General features: G+C 39.6%; 1 protein-coding gene across 3 annotated transcripts; it reads right to left on the bottom strand.

Moving 5' to 3' along the window:
* Window positions 1-3864: 3864 nt before the first annotated feature.
* Window positions 3865-16634, bottom strand: CLXN (calaxin). 3 transcript variants are annotated; one of them, XM_081815982.1, is made up of 8 exons: window positions 16407-16634; window positions 15132-15229; window positions 12530-12688; window positions 11486-11590; window positions 10648-10799; window positions 10264-10368; window positions 7605-7690; window positions 3865-3996 (listed from the first exon to the last, which is right to left on the bottom strand). In XM_081815982.1, exons 2-7 carry the CDS (start codon window positions 15157-15159, stop codon window positions 7631-7633), a joined length of 609 nt encoding a protein of 202 aa, XP_081672108.1. In that variant the 5' UTR covers window positions 15160-15229; window positions 16407-16634; the 3' UTR covers window positions 3865-3996; window positions 7605-7630. The 3 variants fall into 3 exon arrangements, with proteins under 3 accessions (XP_081672108.1, XP_030887553.1, XP_030887562.1); XM_031031693.2 differs by lacking the exon at window positions 15132-15229 and having other exon boundaries at window positions 16407-16633; XM_031031702.2 differs by lacking the exons at window positions 7605-7690; window positions 15132-15229.
* Between the last annotated feature and the right edge of the window lie 242 nt (window positions 16635-16876).

Genomic DNA, 16876 nt, shown 5'->3' with positions numbered 1-16876 from the left:
AGCTATTCAGAAAAACGCGTGGCTTTGGAGGCTCAGGGCATGTCCCAACTGCACCTGCAGGTTTTCCTTTCCTGGGGCCGACGGGCACTGGCTGCGCTGCACCTGCCGCGGGCTAGCTCCCTGCCTTTCAGCCACATACCTCGTGCTGGGCGTGCAGGCCCTGGCCTGCTCCACATCCTGCTCGGCCCCGATGATTGCCGATTGCCCCCTCCACTCCACTGACTTCTCAACACACTCTTCTCTCCGACTTTTGATTTTCTGTACTAACATGGCTATTAAAAACAGAGACAGGCACCAACCCCCTTAACTCTCCTGCTTACCTCTCTGTTTTCTTTAAAGAAAATCATGCCATAAAAACTTTTGCTCTTATTCAGTTCATTTTATTTTTCCACCTCCCCGTCCTCTTTCCTTCCTTCTTTCTCCTCAATCTTCTCTTTTCCAAGACAACAGCAAGTCTGATTTCCTAGATGAGAACAGGGACAATACCCTTTTTTCCATCTCCCTTTTGTTGCCTAGTATATAGTCTGCAGATATTGGGTGTATTGCCATGCACATATCATGAATAAATCCAAACATGATGATTTTCAGGGTCCTTGGAAATAAGGAGGGTGCACCCACTTCTTAGTTAATAATTTGACTATAATTCCTAGGGCTGCTATATTCTTTTTTTTTTTTAAGATTTTATTTATTTATTTGACAGAGAGAGACACAGCGAGAGAGGGAACACAAGCAGTGGGAGTGGGAGAGGGAGAAGCAGGCTTCCCGCAGAGCAGGGAGCCTGATGCGGGGCTCGATCACAGGACTCTGGGATCATGACCTGAGCCGAAGGCAGACGCTTAACAACTGAGCCACCCAGGTGCCCCTAGGGCTGCTATATTCTTTTCTGCACGTGCATGAATCAAAATACAGTACCAAATAATATTTAGAAATTCAAGGAGGCCAGCAGTCTGTCTTGTCCTTAGTCAAATTTACACTATCCAATTTAAGAACATAGCAAGTAGACCAAGGTGTGAATTTAGCTAGTTGAAGCTCCCATAACTTGGATGGATTTCTGACTTCTATTCTTTCATACAAACCATGCATCTTATTAATTTCTCTTTAATATTTTAGTACCTTAGAGCCAGCACAACAAACACATCAAGTCTTGAATGTAGTTAATCAGGACTGTAGTCATTAACAGTATGTTACTGATTGCTTTAGAAATTAGTAGTATCTTGACAGGAGAGAGAAATTCAAGACACTCTAATGTGTCTGTTAAGTGGAATAAACTACCATGTATATATCTGTGAGTTCGTTATGAGAGAGATGTGTGTGTGTGTGTGTGTGTGTGTTAATAGGAAACGTAATTTCACTAATACTAACTCCAGTCATGAAAATTCTAGTGTTGTTTACACTGAAGTTTTATGCTAGTTTCATGAGATTCATTTCTGTAAATACATTAGATTACTAAAGATATTTTTAAAGATATCATTCAACTTTCTTTCACTGGCTAAGCAGCTTAAGAAATGTCACACATTTAATCAAATGTATCTCATTTCCAGGTTGTTGCTCTTCTTATTGAATCATTATATATGAGCTCCTGCTGAGAACACAAACATGCTCTAAGACAGGGCACAGATTCCACTGTGTAGTGCATACCTATATCAATCTATGTATTTGTATCATACTTCACAATTTACAAAATGATGTCATAGACATTATCTCATTCAATTCTTATAAAACCCTGTGTGATTGAGACACAGAAAGTAGGTATTATTCCCATTTTATATCAAATGTAATTTGATTAGTCTATAGCTCATACTTGGGTGGCCATATATTCCACTTTACCTGGGATTACATTGTCCCAGTATAATTATTAACATTTCCTTTCTCTCTCAGTATCTTCAGTTTCGATGACAGATACAACGTCCCCACCAAAATACACAGCAGTCTGTCATCTCACTTCTATCAGATTTTTAAAGTTTGTGTGACCCCTGCAAGGTCATGTGATACCTTTTGACAATTAGAGGCAGTCAGAGCTAGAACAGGGTCTGGGCTAGGCTACAAATTCAGCTACACCTTGACTAGCAACCTTGGGCCAGTTACTGGCACCCAAGAAGGGCCACATCATCATTGTTGGTGTTCGCCACTAATCATGGCCTCTCATCATTGGCATCTTCTTCAGTTAGACCTCTTTCTTCGATACCACCCAAGATGGCCCAAGATACATTCTCCATTTGAGGAGTCTAGCCATTCCCTCTCCTTTCTGAAGGACTTCTGTCCTTCTCCTCGCAAACCAGCAATGGTCTTAGCCTCTGTTTTCTCCTTGCATGGTTGGTTGACCCTCATCTCACTTCTAACCCTGTGCTGACCATCGAGCCACGGAGTCTAACAGCTTGGCCACAATTCATGAACCCCATTCACCACATGTGGACTCTTGACAAGGCAAGGTCCCAGCCCAGTGTCTAGATTCCTATTCGTTCCAAATGTGGGCACATTCACATTCAAATTAGAAACTTCAACTAAAGAAAGAAAACTCCAAGGTGTTTCAGATGAGAACAGTGCCCTTGGAGAGAGTTATCAACAGTCTCACTCACTAGCATGCCAAGTACCAAGCACCTCTAGGGAGCCTTGAAGGAGCAATTTGAGGATTATTCAGGAAACAGGGGTGCTCAGTAATTTCAAACCTCAGGAGTATGTATGGCAAGAAGAACACATATTGCTTTAGAGAAAGGTCTTCAATGTTAGAACTAGATGAGGTCTGAATCTTGGCTTTGTTCTTGACTAGGTTAGGACACTGAAGGAGTTGCTTGATTTTCTTAAACTCCAATTTTCTCAATCTGTAGGATGAAGACAATAAGTAATGTTTATGTTTACCTCTTAGGATAGTTGTGAGAAATGAGTAAGATAAGAATGTTAAGGACTTAGCATAACACCTGGAACAAAAGTGCTCACTGGATTTTTGTATAATGTATTATTGAGATTGTGGGGATGGTTGTATCTTTCTGACTCTCTTGTATTTCTGAAGGAGTCATTAAGGAGGACTTGACCAAATGGTTTTAATTACTCTCCTGGACTGCCCTGGGCTTTGGAGCTAATCACTCCTACAGGGAGGTAGTGACACTAGCTCTAAATGTCTCTTGCAGGAAAGCTTGTAAATTCCTCTGCTTCCTTCCGTGCCATTCTCCATCTTCAGGCTCACTGTTGCCCAGCTCTGGGCTGCCTTTGGAGATGGCGACAGGAGACAGGAAGGCGCACCTCAGGTTAAGGGGAGGACAGCCTGTATTTCACCCAATTTATTCAAATGCCTTTAAGTTGACAAGCTTCTCACCCAGGGAACTCTCTGTGAGTCTGGCTGGGGCCACATAATAGGGGTAGTGTAGAGCTCAACAGTCAGGAGGGAGGTGAAAATAAACAAGAGGATGTGTGTCTTAGGGGGAGGAATATTTTCTTGACGGATTAGGTAAGAGGCAGGAGGTACACAGAAAGCCACAAATTACCAACGATGGAACTGTGAGCTGTTAACCACTGCTCAGGTTAATGGCTCTCTGATAAAGACATTTCAAATGTGGAAGCATGCTTTGTTTCATGCAGGATAGTTCATTGCTAAGACTTCCTTCCCTTTTTGCTCCCCTTCAAAACTGAGCAAGTTTCCTTGAGAGACCTCATGAGAAAGGGACATTGATTTGCTTGGTATGTATTTAGGTTGGCTCCTCCTTCAATGGTAACTGAGACCGGAAAACATTTGAAGAGATCATCTGCTTCATTCTAACAGAGAACAAGGTCACTGAATCAGAAAAGATAAATATATCACTTCTCCCTCTTTTTGAAATATTATCAGCCAATCCTCAAGATTCACCAAATTGTAATTAACATATGCATAGGTTAAATTTCTATTTTATTATGGATCATTTATAATAATCTCTTCATGTCAAATGCAGTTGCCATCCTTTCTTGGCCACACTAGGTGAGAATTACCATCAGCTCTGGATGACTGTGGAAGAGCTGGGGGTGATTCTGTGGGGAAATGGACACAGATAAAATACAGTCAGTGAAAATGCACAATCCAAGGAGCGGCTCAGAGTAGCCTTTCCCAGACATGGCTGTCTCCACAATTTCAAAGTATATTTGATTTTAATTCCCTTTAACAATCTCCTTTAGGGGCACCTGGGTGGCTCAGTCGTTGAGCATCTGCCTTCGGCTCAGGTCAGATCCCAAGGTCCTGGGATGGAGCCCTGCATAGGGCTTCCTGCTCAGCGGGAAGCCTGCTTCTCCCTCTCCCACTCCCCCTGCTTGTGTTCCCTCTCTTCCTGTCTCTCTCTCTCTCTGTCAAATAAATAAATAAAATCTTCAACCCCCCCCAAATCTCCTTTAATTAAAAATGATATAACTATTTTGGGGGGGCTAGAAGCCAGGAGAGGGACTGTAACTGCATCCAAATAGTAAAGGTGATGACACAGTTGTCACATGGCATAGAGTCCTCATTTTACAACACAAGTGAGGTGAGAGCAGGGCAACTGACTTAGACTATACTCACCCCCATGGTTTAGCACAAAGTGGGAACTTGGTGAATGTTTTGGATGACTTTATGATGCAAGCAATTGCAGGCTTGGCTTCTTAACAAGTGCAATCTTGTACACAAAGATATTTGCAGGTTAAGAATGTAGGACTACCAGTTTTCAGTGGTAGTTTTTAAATCCTGTAGTTTAAAAAATGTACTTGTTTCCCAGACAGACTCTCTCCATGCTGTGAGCAAAGCAATGTGTACCTCTCCCAGAGGGTCCTGGTTGGCTTTCTGCTGGTCCTCCCAGGGCACTGGGAGAAGGGGAAGCCAACGCTTTGAGGACCCAGTTGAGAGAAAGGCTATAGTCAGCCCTCCAAATTATAACTGCTCATCTGTCGTCCTAACCCAGCCACCCAGAGGCAGGCAAAGATGGGGCTGAGCAAGGCTGGCTGTACCTGGGGCCTGGAGTCAGGGCAGGCTAGCAGCAGGCAGGCAAGGCTCAGAGCCGGACACAGAGCTCAGAGTGAGAGGAAAGAGGGCTTTTCCTCAAAGGTTTTCTGTGTACTTGGATGACCCTGCTATTAAGTTGAGAGAATTTTCAGTGTTAAAATCATTAATGAGTTGCTATGGTAGTAAAATTAAGACAATCCGGAAATCCAGATATAGTCACAGAAGGAAATGATTTGGGCAGATATGATGAGGAAGTGTGTTCTATAATGTATGGGGACGCTCTTGAACAGAGCTCATGAGTCTGTACCATCTTAAGTTTCACTAAAATTATTTAGACTTTTCTAAAAAGGCTTTTTAGTTTTAAATAATGTCAAGTAATAAAATAGCATTATTCACATGGAAGTCAATTTTTACACAATCTACAATAAAAAAGTTTAGGTAGAGATGTATAAGATTAGTTCTTTAAATGATAAATTAAAACCATGGTCAATTATGGTCCACGACATCAGCAAAGAGGTGAAAAGAATGTGCACCACAGGGAAGGGGGAATCAGCATCCCATGCACCAGGCCCAGCAGGCCTTCCTGGAGGGCAATCTGGCAACATGTGCTAGAAACCTCAAAGGTGGGCCTCTAACCAAACACTCATTTTTAAAAACTTACCCAGATTAAGCAAGCAATGATGAACATGAGAAGATTTATCTACAAGGACAGTTCCCTTGGGAATTATTTGTAAAAGAAATGTGGGAGCAACTGAAATGTCAATGGCAGGGAAGTGCTTTACTAAGGTCTGCTGTGATGGAACACCAGCTCGCCATTGCCGGTCAGGCTGGAGACAAATATTAAGTGACCTGAGAAAACGCCATGAGATAGCAGTCCATAAAAAGAGCCTTACAAAAGAGCATTTTCAATATGATCATCTAAAAAAGAATATAGGTATACTCTGTGCAAAAATATAGCTATACTTACAAATGCCTTAAGAAAGCCTGAAAGGATCTATACCAGAATATTGATGAATATTTAAATTTTAGTTTTTAATTTCCTAAACTTCTAAGTCTTCAGTGGACCTCTATTATTTGTAATCAGAAAAATATAAATTTTAAAAATTAAAAGCATTGTGTTTCACTATTTATACCTACTCAAGACAGAAAAATTGTGTCAAACTCCATCTACATAAGAATCTAAAATTTTAAGAAAATACTTAGTAAAATGCTTTTTATTTCATGGGATCACTTATTACATTTATTTGTAACAGTCCATTTTTTTATACAAGGTACTATTTTGCTTAAACTTGACACATATGTAGTAACAAAAGGGATTTAATATCCCAAGCAGTCTCTGAATGTTTACATATGGACAGAGAGGGTATGTGCATAATACTTCTCTCAGCTGCTTGAATGCATTTAAGAAAGGGGTAAATAGTAGCTATAGGAACCCAAGTAGGTCCCATCTTTCTCGTGCTGCATCCAATGCCTATAGGCACCTGCTGGATGGTAGGAGGCAGAGAGGAAGCGGTTCTGTCTTCAGGACTTCACTGCTGTTGGGACACGATGTGATGTGCTTCCTGTTAAAGGGTACATGAGGGGATTCCAAGAGGTGGGAGATGACACTGAGGTGCACCCAGTCAGGGGGATGGGGACAAGGGGTGGGGCTGAGGTGGAGAGACAGAGGGAGTCGGGGAAGACAGGGGGTTTTGCAGCCAACTGCAGTGGGGTGGAGAGCATCAGAGCGACTCCAGAGATAGACTGAAAGCTGCGGCCACATCATCCATTATGTACAAAAACAGCACTTTCCTTCCTCTCTGCTCACCAAGAATTTGGATTTATCTGGTAGCATTTTGTACTTTTCTATCCACAATGTTTACTCGGGGCCCATTCTGTGCAGAGGACTGTGCTAAATGCTGTGACAGACATAAAGATGGGTGCAGGGACCCCTGCCCTCAGATGCTTACTGTCTGGGGTCAGACGCGCTACCATTGTGCCACGAGGTCACTCAGATGCTTACTGTCTATGCAGATTATTCTGGCAAAGCCTCAAACAATAATATGCATTATATTGAAGTAGGTACATGTTGCTTTCAGCTCTCTGAATGTCCCTCAATGCCTAGCAGAGTGGTATTTAAATGCTAAATGCTATTGTTATTCTTTTTTAGATGCTGTCTTCATTATTTACTGCTCCAAAGGAAATTCAGTAGTTTCACTGATTTTTATTTATTTTTATTTTTTTTAGGATTATTTTTTTTATTATGTTATGTTAATCACCATACATTACATCATTAGTTTTTGATGTAGTGGTCCATGATTCATTGTTTGCGTATTTCACTGATTTTTAAATGTATACCCAGCGTTTTCTGACATGAAGAATATTTGCCTCAATAATTCATCCTTATGTAATCTCTCTACTCATTTCATTAATACAAATGTTTTATGATAGTTATATGCTTCAACAGATAGTTTATGTGATAAAATATCTGGCAATGTGAACTTGTCTTGCCAAACCCAACATTTAATAAGGGACTTCCTGTCTTCCATTTATTTCACTTGCATCTTGCACCAAAGTTAAATGATACATGTTGGTGAGCCCCATTCCCCACCCCAAAGACACAATTCAACATTATCTCTCTGAGCTAAGTAGAAAAAATAAACAATATGTATGCGCCTTTTTTTTTACTCACTTGAGACAACACAGACATTTAGGTATTCATATATCATTGAATTCATTCGGATCTTTAAATACTTGGGCTTCAAATTCCATATGACTCTGTAAAAAACGTGCTCAAATTAGTCAGACTTCCAAAAAAGGTAAGAAAAACAAAATGTTCTGTATGTCTCCTTTATGTTTGAAGAGCCACAAGATAACTGAAGAAGAGTGGGGACAAAGAATTTGTGACACTCATTCATTTTCCACTCACAGGTGGTGACAGTGCTATGTTCCAACATGACACTTAGTCTGGGGCCACAAGGATGAACAAGAGCACATGACACAGCTTTCTAGGAGCCTCCAGCCTCGTGGCTGGATGGACAGAAACTAAGCTTAATTCACTGCAGGGAGGGTGTGATAGGGTAAACACACCAGGGCTCTGGATTTCAGGAGGCCATGTGATGTCACAGCCAGGCTACAGAGGGAGTGGAGGTGCTTCCTGAAGCAGAGAAGCAGCTGAGAGCTGGGATGGGGAAGAGATGTAGTCCAGCAAGACAAGAAGCCTACTCTTGGGATTTATTAACAAGTAGAGTATGGTGACCTTAGCAAGAGCTGTTTCAGGAGTATGCTGAAGAAGCCATGGTAGTGTGGGTCACAAATATACGCAATTCTCTCATGACATTTGACTCCGAAAAAGAAAGCCATTGGACAGGAAATAGAAGTAGGTGCGGGATTAAGGTAAGTTCTCTTTTTTCTTTCTTTCCTTCCTTTTCCTTTTCCTTCTTTCCCATCTATGTTGAGACAGACAATAAGTAAATGAGTAAATATATCCTATGTAATGATAAGAACTATGAAGAAAAAAAGAGGCAGTGGTGAGGAGTGGAGGGAGAGGAATAGTTAAGATGGTGGATGGCATCTGCACAGAGACTGAATGGAGTGAGGGTCTGAGGCACGTGAAGGTCTGGGGACAGGATGCTTAGACAGAGGCTACCGTAAATGCAAAGGCACCTAGGGAGAACAGCGAGGTGGCTGGAATGGCTCTGGGGCAGGAGCACTCCATTGGGAAGGCAGCAGGAGACCATGGTTGGAGAGAGAAAAGGAGGCCCACTGAATAGACTTCAGACACACTGGGACACTGGGAGATTTAGGCAAGGGAGGGGCACGATAGCATCTGTGTTTCCAAATATACTGGATGTTGTGGAGATTAGTCAGTAGGGGACAACTGCAGAAGCAGGAAAGCTAATGATCTAGGCTGGGTGACTGGGTGGCAGCTTGATTTAGTTTGGCAGTCACAGACATGTGGAAAAGAGGTTATATTCAAGGACATATTTTGAAGTAGTAGATGATAGTGCTCTAAGAGGGAAATTAACGGTGACTTAGGTTTCTGACTAAAACTGAGTGTATAGGGGTGTCATTTGTTGAGGCAGGGAAGATGGTGGGGAGTGATTTTTAGGGGAAGAGCAAGAGTTTACTGAGATTATCTACTGACGTGTTGAGTAGGCAGCTGGAGATATCGACTAGAGATTGGGAAGGTGGATATGGTAATATTTATATATCACATCACTCCACTGGCTTAAAATCTTCCAATTAAGCCTCATGAGCTTCAAGACAAAATCCAAGCTCCAAGCTCCATTGGACTTGGCTCTGCTATGCATGTCCAGCCTCAACATCAGTCTCATACCACATTAAATGCTCTTCTAATATAGTATTTATTTCTCTTTCCCCTCCCCACCCTCATGCATATACCATTCCCTTGCTTAGATTGCTCTTCTCCATTTTGACCTGGCTAACTATTATGGCCTAACAACCCAGGTAAGCCTTCCTTGCCCCATCAGCTATTCACCAGTGATTCTATACAGCTGGATTAGATGCCCTCGACTACTGCAACACTATACTACACATATCTCTATGGACTTGAGCACCAGGGCATGCAGGGTACTCCATAATTGGTGACTGGACTTGGACAACTTGCCTAAACTCTCTGAGCCTCAGTTTCCTCATCTATGAGGATTAATAATACTATATCCTTCAGAGGATTGTTAGGGGGATTAAATGAAGTAATATGGGGCAGTGCTTAAGACATTGCCTGGCATAGATGAAGCACTGAACAATTCATATTATAGTAATACTTATCACACTGTTGTGTAATTATTTTCACATTGGCTTTTCCCAGAGAAATATTAGCCCTTGAATGCAGACATGGAGCCTTTCATCTGTGTTTCTGGAACACATCATGCTTTTTTTTTTTTTTTTTTAAGATTTTATTTATTTGACAGAGAGAGACACAGTGAGAGAGGGAACACAAGCAGGAGGAGTGGGAGAGGGAGAAGCAGGCTTCCCTCGGAGCAGGGAGCGGATGCGGGGCTCCATCCCAGGACCCTGGGATCATGACCTGAGCCGAAGGCAGACGCTTAATGACTGAGCCACCCAGGCGCCCCACGAACACATTATGCTTTAATAATTGTTTCTTACATGAATGAATGAATTAATGAATGGGAAAAAATACCATTAGGCTACAGCAGTACTATGAAATGAACCAGCAGGTTCTTCTTCAGTTGGCTTTCTCTGCTTAGAAGCTCTTCTCTGTGGGTGAATGTAATTCATCTGATCCTTCACTCACCAAACCAAGAACTCCTGGGTTGTTGATCCTACATTATATATTGGTCACTGTTCAGTGAAAGTAATATCATTACCTTTGGATCAGGAAGACATGGCCCAAAAGCTTCCAGTAGAAGGGTCTCTTCTCTCACAGCTTGTTCATAGTCTGAGAAAGACAGCTTCCCATCATGGTCATGGTCCTAGGGGGTGACCAGCCATGCATCAGTCAACATGTATAATATTTATCACAAACACAAACTGTCTTTTCATGGTCAGATACTGATAGAAGAAAGGTGTTGGAAAAATGAGAGACTAAATAATGAAACAGAAAAGAACTTTTAATATTATAATTAAAAACCACAATACAAATGTTTTATTTTACCAAGCAAGAAACTGATAATTATATAATTTTAATTCTTATTTCTATCCCATTCTGGCCTGTAAATTTCAATATAAAACCCTAAATTTCCCATATTTACCATTTTTTTAAGTGTTATTTCAACCAAATCTTTAATTCCTTCATCAGGGTCTTCTTCAGATGGCTGTTTGAGAAGGCTGTTCTTCAACATATGGAACATTTCCTCCTTTGAAATGAATCCATCACCATTCAAATCAAACACTTCAAAGCAATCTTAAAAAAATAACCAATTATGAATTTGATACTATGATTAAGGGAACATTTGCTCTGGTAAAACGTTCAAGGCCAAGGTCTGTATTATGGATGTTCATGTTAACCCTGCAGGGCTTTGCAATCTAATTTCCATAGTAAATGCTTAATGGACACTTGCTGGATATGGTCAACAACCCTTAGAAAATGGCTCCTTACACTCACTCAGCTATGAATAAGCATGCCAAGGAACAATGATTTGACCATTTCATCTTGAAATTCTTGGAAAACCGACAAATATAATCCTTAAACAGAGTTCACCAGAATGAATTAAGAGTTAACCAAGAATCAGAACACTCTTATCTATGTTCTCTACTTTTATGGTTAACAATTCAGGTAATGAAATATGAAAAATATTTAATACCTTAATACATAAATGCATATGTACATAGTTAGCATGTGTAATATGTGCTTATGCAGTCTTGCTTGGCATGAATTACTCCTCAGAATCTCTTGATCTTCCTTGGTATTAATTTTTTTCAATCTTTATCATTGACTTGAATTTGCTCCATAAAAGAGGTTAATGGGGATTCAAACTGACCAACTGAAAGACAAACCTATTTTACTGGCCAGGTTGGAAGACATGGATGTAAGTTCTTTAGATACATTAATCCTAATGTACAAAGCAATAGGATAACCTGAAATCTTACATTTCATTTTTTCTTCCAAAGTTCCTCGAAGAAATACGGATAATCCATAAATCCACTCTGATACGTTTACACAGCCATCGTTGTCTTTATCAAAACCTCGGAATACTAAGAGAGAAGTACAACATAATACCTGTGCTGCATTTTTGTTCTCAGTGATATATTTACACTGGTGCTACCCACTTTTAAAATGTAGACAAAACTTCAGGATCAGATGGTCCAACATGCTCATTTGACAAAGGAGGAAACTAAGACATTATAACATTGGAAAACTCTTTTATTTAAACTTTCACACACTCCCTTTATATTTTGTGGAAACAAAATAAATTCTGAGTATCTAAATATAGTAATCAATAATTATTAATATATGAATATATTGGTATATTAAATGTGTTGGTGTATTAACATAAAATACGTGATTTTATATTTTTCTTACTCAAGAAAAGTAATGCTATTACACAATTGATAAAATGATAACTTAATTTTTATTGAAACATTTTTGATGATATAAAGAAATTCATATGTCCTTTTTTTTTTCCAAAAGATTTTATTTATTTATTTGAGAGAGAGAGAATGAGAGAGAGAGAGAGCATGATGGGGGGGCGGTCAGAGGGAGAAGCAGACTCCTTGCTGAGCAGGGAGCCCAATGTGGGACTCGATCCCGGAACTCCAGGATCATGACCTGAGCCCAAGGCAGTCGCTTAACCAACTGAGCCACCCAGGTGCCCAAGAAATTCGTATGTCTTTTTAAAACTATTCTTTTACTTATTATATTTACTAAGTAGAAATATAAATAGTTTAGGTTTTTGGGTATAAAGTAAGGAAAACCTAATTATTCAAGGTGGGCTTTGTTCTTTTCTTAAAGACACAGAATAGAGTGGGTAGAATCACCTTCCCTAAGACCCTTCCCTATGAATACACAAATTAATTTTTTATATTCAAGTGAAATTGGGAATTCAGAACATTAAGAATATGTCCAAACTCCAAACTTTTTTTTTCCAGTTATGGCTGTATCTGGCCCATTTGAATATTGTAATGTCTTCTTACCTCTGTCCATAATCATGTCATCTGTCATTCCAAATGTCATATGCAGGATATTTCGAAATGCATTACGATCTAGCCCAATGGTGATACCTTGCCGCTCTGTTACTTCTCCCACCAAATTATAAAAAAGATTTATAAGACAGTTCACTTCAAATTTATTGACTGTGAAAAAATAAAATTAAGATATAACAAAAATGCATTTTAATCTTTAATTTCTAACTTAAATTTTGCATTAATGAGTTTATAGACAACATCAAGGCCATCAAATATTTAGTTTTCAACAGAAGACTATCCTGTTTTAAGATTCATGACCCTTAATAGAGGATGACCACTACAGAGGATTCTCCACTAAAATAAGAGAAACAGCCTTCCCTCCAAACAGGAGTTGAATATTAAATTCAGTCACATTTAGGAAGAAAAGAATATTAGCTAAGTTACCTGAAAAATGACTGTGGGGTCAGATGCTAAATTTTAAAGGCAGTGGAGGTGCAATTCAAAGTAAGCAAGGTAATGCTTAAGAATGGTAACTTTTCCCCAGCATTTTGATTATAGCCATTTATGAGATTTACAACTTAACTTTTGTCCAGAAATAGATATCAGACTCCTGAATACTAGGCAACAATTTTCACTTCACATCATCAGCCTTAGTCAAATCAGTAAGCTGGATTTTGGATATCAGAATCACCTTTTTTTCTAATAAAGAAGCATTTAACCATATAACAGCACCCATTATGGTTCTTGTTGTACATGATGTGAAAATTAACAAGCAAGTACTCAGTAGTATTTTGGAGAAAGGGAATTTTTATTTAAAATAGATACACAGATATGTATACTGGTCCATACACATAAATGCATAAAGGGTGTTTATAAACCCTGAGCTAATTATTTGTGTTCCAATTCCATTTGAGGTACATAGGTGGAGGCATTATTGCCTGGCATAAAAGTGAGTTTAAATATGAAGTATAGGTGGAGGATGAGAAAGCTTTTATTTCAAAACAAAACAAAATTACAGTTCAGTACTTTTAAAAATAAGGATGAAATTTGCATGCATTTAAGGGTGAATTGTTTTGTTTTGGTTTTTGGTTTAAATAAACTAAATTTTAAAAATTGCAAAAAAGAAAAATGATTATAGTGCAGAAAAAAATAAAATAAAGGAAGACAGCAGATAGGAATGGAGAAATCATGCCTCATCTACAAGTCAAGACAGGCTTGAGTGTGATTTCTGGTTTGGGGTACCACAATTTTGGAAGAACATTGAAAATTTGGGGAAATAAATGATTTAGTTAAAAATTGGCTAAATAATAGAAAAGAATATAATGGTTATAATTTTAAAAAGAGCTGTTAGTTGCTGTAGAAAATGGCATGTCAGTTCTTCAAAAAAAAAAAATTAAACCTAGAAATAACATGTAAGTCAGTGATCCCACTTCTGGGTATATACTTAAAAGAATTGAAAGCAGGGACTCAGATGCTTGTTCATAGCAATGTTATTCACAATAGCCTTAAAGGTGAAAGCAATCTAAGTGTCCATCAGTGGATGAATGGATAAATAACATGTGGTGTATACATACAATGGAATATGATTCAGCCTTGAAAAGGAAGGAAATTTTGACTCATGCTACAAGATGGATGAAGCTTGAAAACATTCTGCTGAGTGAAATAAGTCAGATATAAAGGGACATATTTTGTATGATTTCACTTATATGATGTACCTAGAGTGGTGCAATTCACAGATACAGAAAGTTAGAATGGTGGTTGCCAGGGGCTTGGGAAGGGGGAAAGGAGGAGTTATAGTTTAATGTATACAGTTTCAGCTGAGAAAGATGAAAAAGTTCTGTAAATGGATGGTGGTAATGGCCGCACAATGATGTGAATGTATTTAATATCATAGAGTTGTACACTTAAAATGGCAAATTTTATGTTATATATATTTAACCACATGCACAAACCTCCAAAAATAAAAGAGCTGCTACTGGTTGGAGAAGAAAAGCCTGCATAAAGAATGATGTTCATGTACATGAAATGTTAGCAGAGGGGTTGTTAATTAGCCATTTTTCCTTCTTGGCTAAAATAAAAATTAGAGAATATTACCTTAATTTATTACCCAAAGGATCCAAGATTAGCCATAAGAAAGTTTTTCTTGCTGCAATTTCTTAAATTCCAGAATAAAATGCTAAATGAAATTAAGGGAAATTTAAGAATGGATTTTCATCTTTTTGGATTGGTCTAAATGTGTTCTACAGATCATATCTGTAGAATGGTAGATTAGCTGGGCAATCACTTAAGACATTTTTTTTCTCTGATTCTACAGAATTTATCCATTTCATCCTGGTGGGATTATCATCTGTCAACCAAAAGGAAATTTGACTTTGGGTAAAAGGTTCTCTGTTTAAAAAAGTTTTTAATTATAATGTCCATGACTTGTAACTATTTCTATAGAATTTAACTAGTAATTATCAAGGTTTCTAAGGCCCACTTTAAAACTTTGATGTAAGGACAAAAATCAAAAGAGTTGACTATTTTTCCTGCCAGGTTTTCCTTTAACTCTTAATGAATTCACCTTTTGATTGTTCATAGAATGACTGTTTGCAATACATTGCATACTTACTGAACAGGGACAAAATCAAATTCAGCATTGTGTCTATCAGTTATTGCATTGCTTTTTCAAAATGTTCACGAGATGTTTTAAGAAGATCTGGTCTTTTCCTTGAAATGGAATTATTTTGAGAAAAACAACAACAGAACAAACTCTCACCACATTATAATAACCACAATAATAAATTATAGGATGGCTTTTTGCTAAGAAGTTTCAGGTGTTTATTCACATCATCACTTTTATATACAGTGCCACTTCACTAAGCGAACACATCTCACCACTTATTACATTAGATACTAAATACAAGGCACTAGAAGGCACTGGATCTTATAAGCTCTAGAACTACAATAAACCTGTTCCTCCTTTGCACAATGGGGGTGGTACTGGGATTATGGCTTCTCCTATTTTTCAAGTGGCCATTAGCAATCAGCAACACAATTTATAAGCTTGTTCATCAGACAGTATCTTTCTCATTCTAAACCATATCTAAGCTTCCTTGCCCAAGTACAGTTCTGTTTTTCAGTCTGAATACAATTCTAAAGTTATCTATGAAATTCTAAGACCATGTTTTAGAATGTGTGATTGGAGCAGGTATCTTTAATAAGTGCTCATTTTGTCACCTGCAAAGTCTCCTTACCTTGCAACACTACCAGCAACCGCAAAGTCCAAGTCTGGAGTTGGGAGCAGATTCTTTACTGCGTGTTTAGCTTTGTGAAACTCTTTGGTCTCCAGACACATTTCCTTGCTCTGAGATTCAGGTTTTTGTGCCATTTCAACTCATCTTTTCTAAGGATGTTCAGCTATTGATAACCATTTTCCCTTTATGGATCTCCTGGTAATTTTTCAGAAATTGGACCCTGCCAGTTTATTTGCACTAAAAAGAGCTAGAAAGCAGGTGTATGTTGGTTGTGCTCGTTTTCTTGACACCTGTGTCTGAGGCTAAAACCACACATGTCGTGTCAGTATATAAATGACGTTTCTATAATGGAAAGGTAAGTTAAGAAGAGGGTTTGAAAAGCAAGTTAGTGCATGTGTGGGAGTGTAGTACTAGATGCCTGGATACCTGCATACTGGTCCTTAAGATCATGGGCAAGCACGGGTACCCAGCCCAAGGAACTACCATCCAGGGATTCCTTTCCAAACTTCTCTTTAGGGGACACAAAGGGGGCTCCAGGGGCACTCAGACTGGAGGTGGGAAGCAGGCTGAGCAGCGAACATTACTAATACCAGGTAGAACACAAGCCCTTCCGGGAACTTCTGCTCATCCAGCACTTGATTCTTACTTACAGTGCTTGCAATTTTTAGTCAAGGTGTCCGTCAACTTCTGCAGCTTCTTGCGGTTCATGCCTGCGGTCGGGAAATGGGCAGCGGCGTGTGTTTAGGGGCGCGCGGCTAACGGGACCCTTGCTTGCCCTGGGCCTGGGGCAACTGGGCCGGCTCTCCCCAACCCGGCGCGCGCGCGCGGCCCTAACTCACAGAGTGGCCATGGCAACGCCTCGGCCGGCTGCGGATTGGCTTCTGGGCGCGCGCGGAGTGCGTGCGCGGCCCTAGCACACAACGTGGCCATGGCAACGCCTGGGCCAGCCACCTATTGGCTCCTGGGTCTGGGTGCGCTGTTCCCCTTGGAGGGTCCCTGCCAGGGTAGTTGCCGACTGTGTTCTAATTGCTGAGGTAGGAGTTTTAATTTTGTTGCGGTGTTTTGGGTTCACAGCCCCTTTGATGGACTGCACTGTGAATTAAGATCTAAAAATATGTTG

This window comes from Leptonychotes weddellii, chromosome 4 (assembly GCF_054177405.1).
Source record: "Leptonychotes weddellii isolate Sample4059 chromosome 4, ASM5417740v2, whole genome shotgun sequence".
NCBI lineage: Eukaryota > Metazoa > Chordata > Mammalia > Carnivora > Phocidae > Leptonychotes > Leptonychotes weddellii.
Note: the sequence above shows the minus strand (reverse complement) of the source record. Positions and strands in the feature narration are given on the sequence as shown.

What these genes read in the sequence shown, in the direction of transcription:
- CLXN (XM_031031693.2), bottom strand. Translation starts at nt 16,464, where the DNA reads ATGAACCGCAAGAAGCTGCAGAAGTTGACGGACACCTTGACTAAAAAT. An exon ending in GACTAAAAATTGCAAGCACT is followed by an intron (nt 12,689 to 16,406) that starts GTAAGTAAGAAT and finishes ATTTTTTCACAG; the next exon opens with TCAATAAATTTGAAGTGAAC. An exon ending in TTTGGAAGAAAAAATGAAAT is followed by an intron (nt 10,800 to 11,485) that starts GTAAGATTTCAG and finishes TATTTTTTTAAG; the next exon opens with ATTGCTTTGAAGTGTTTGAT.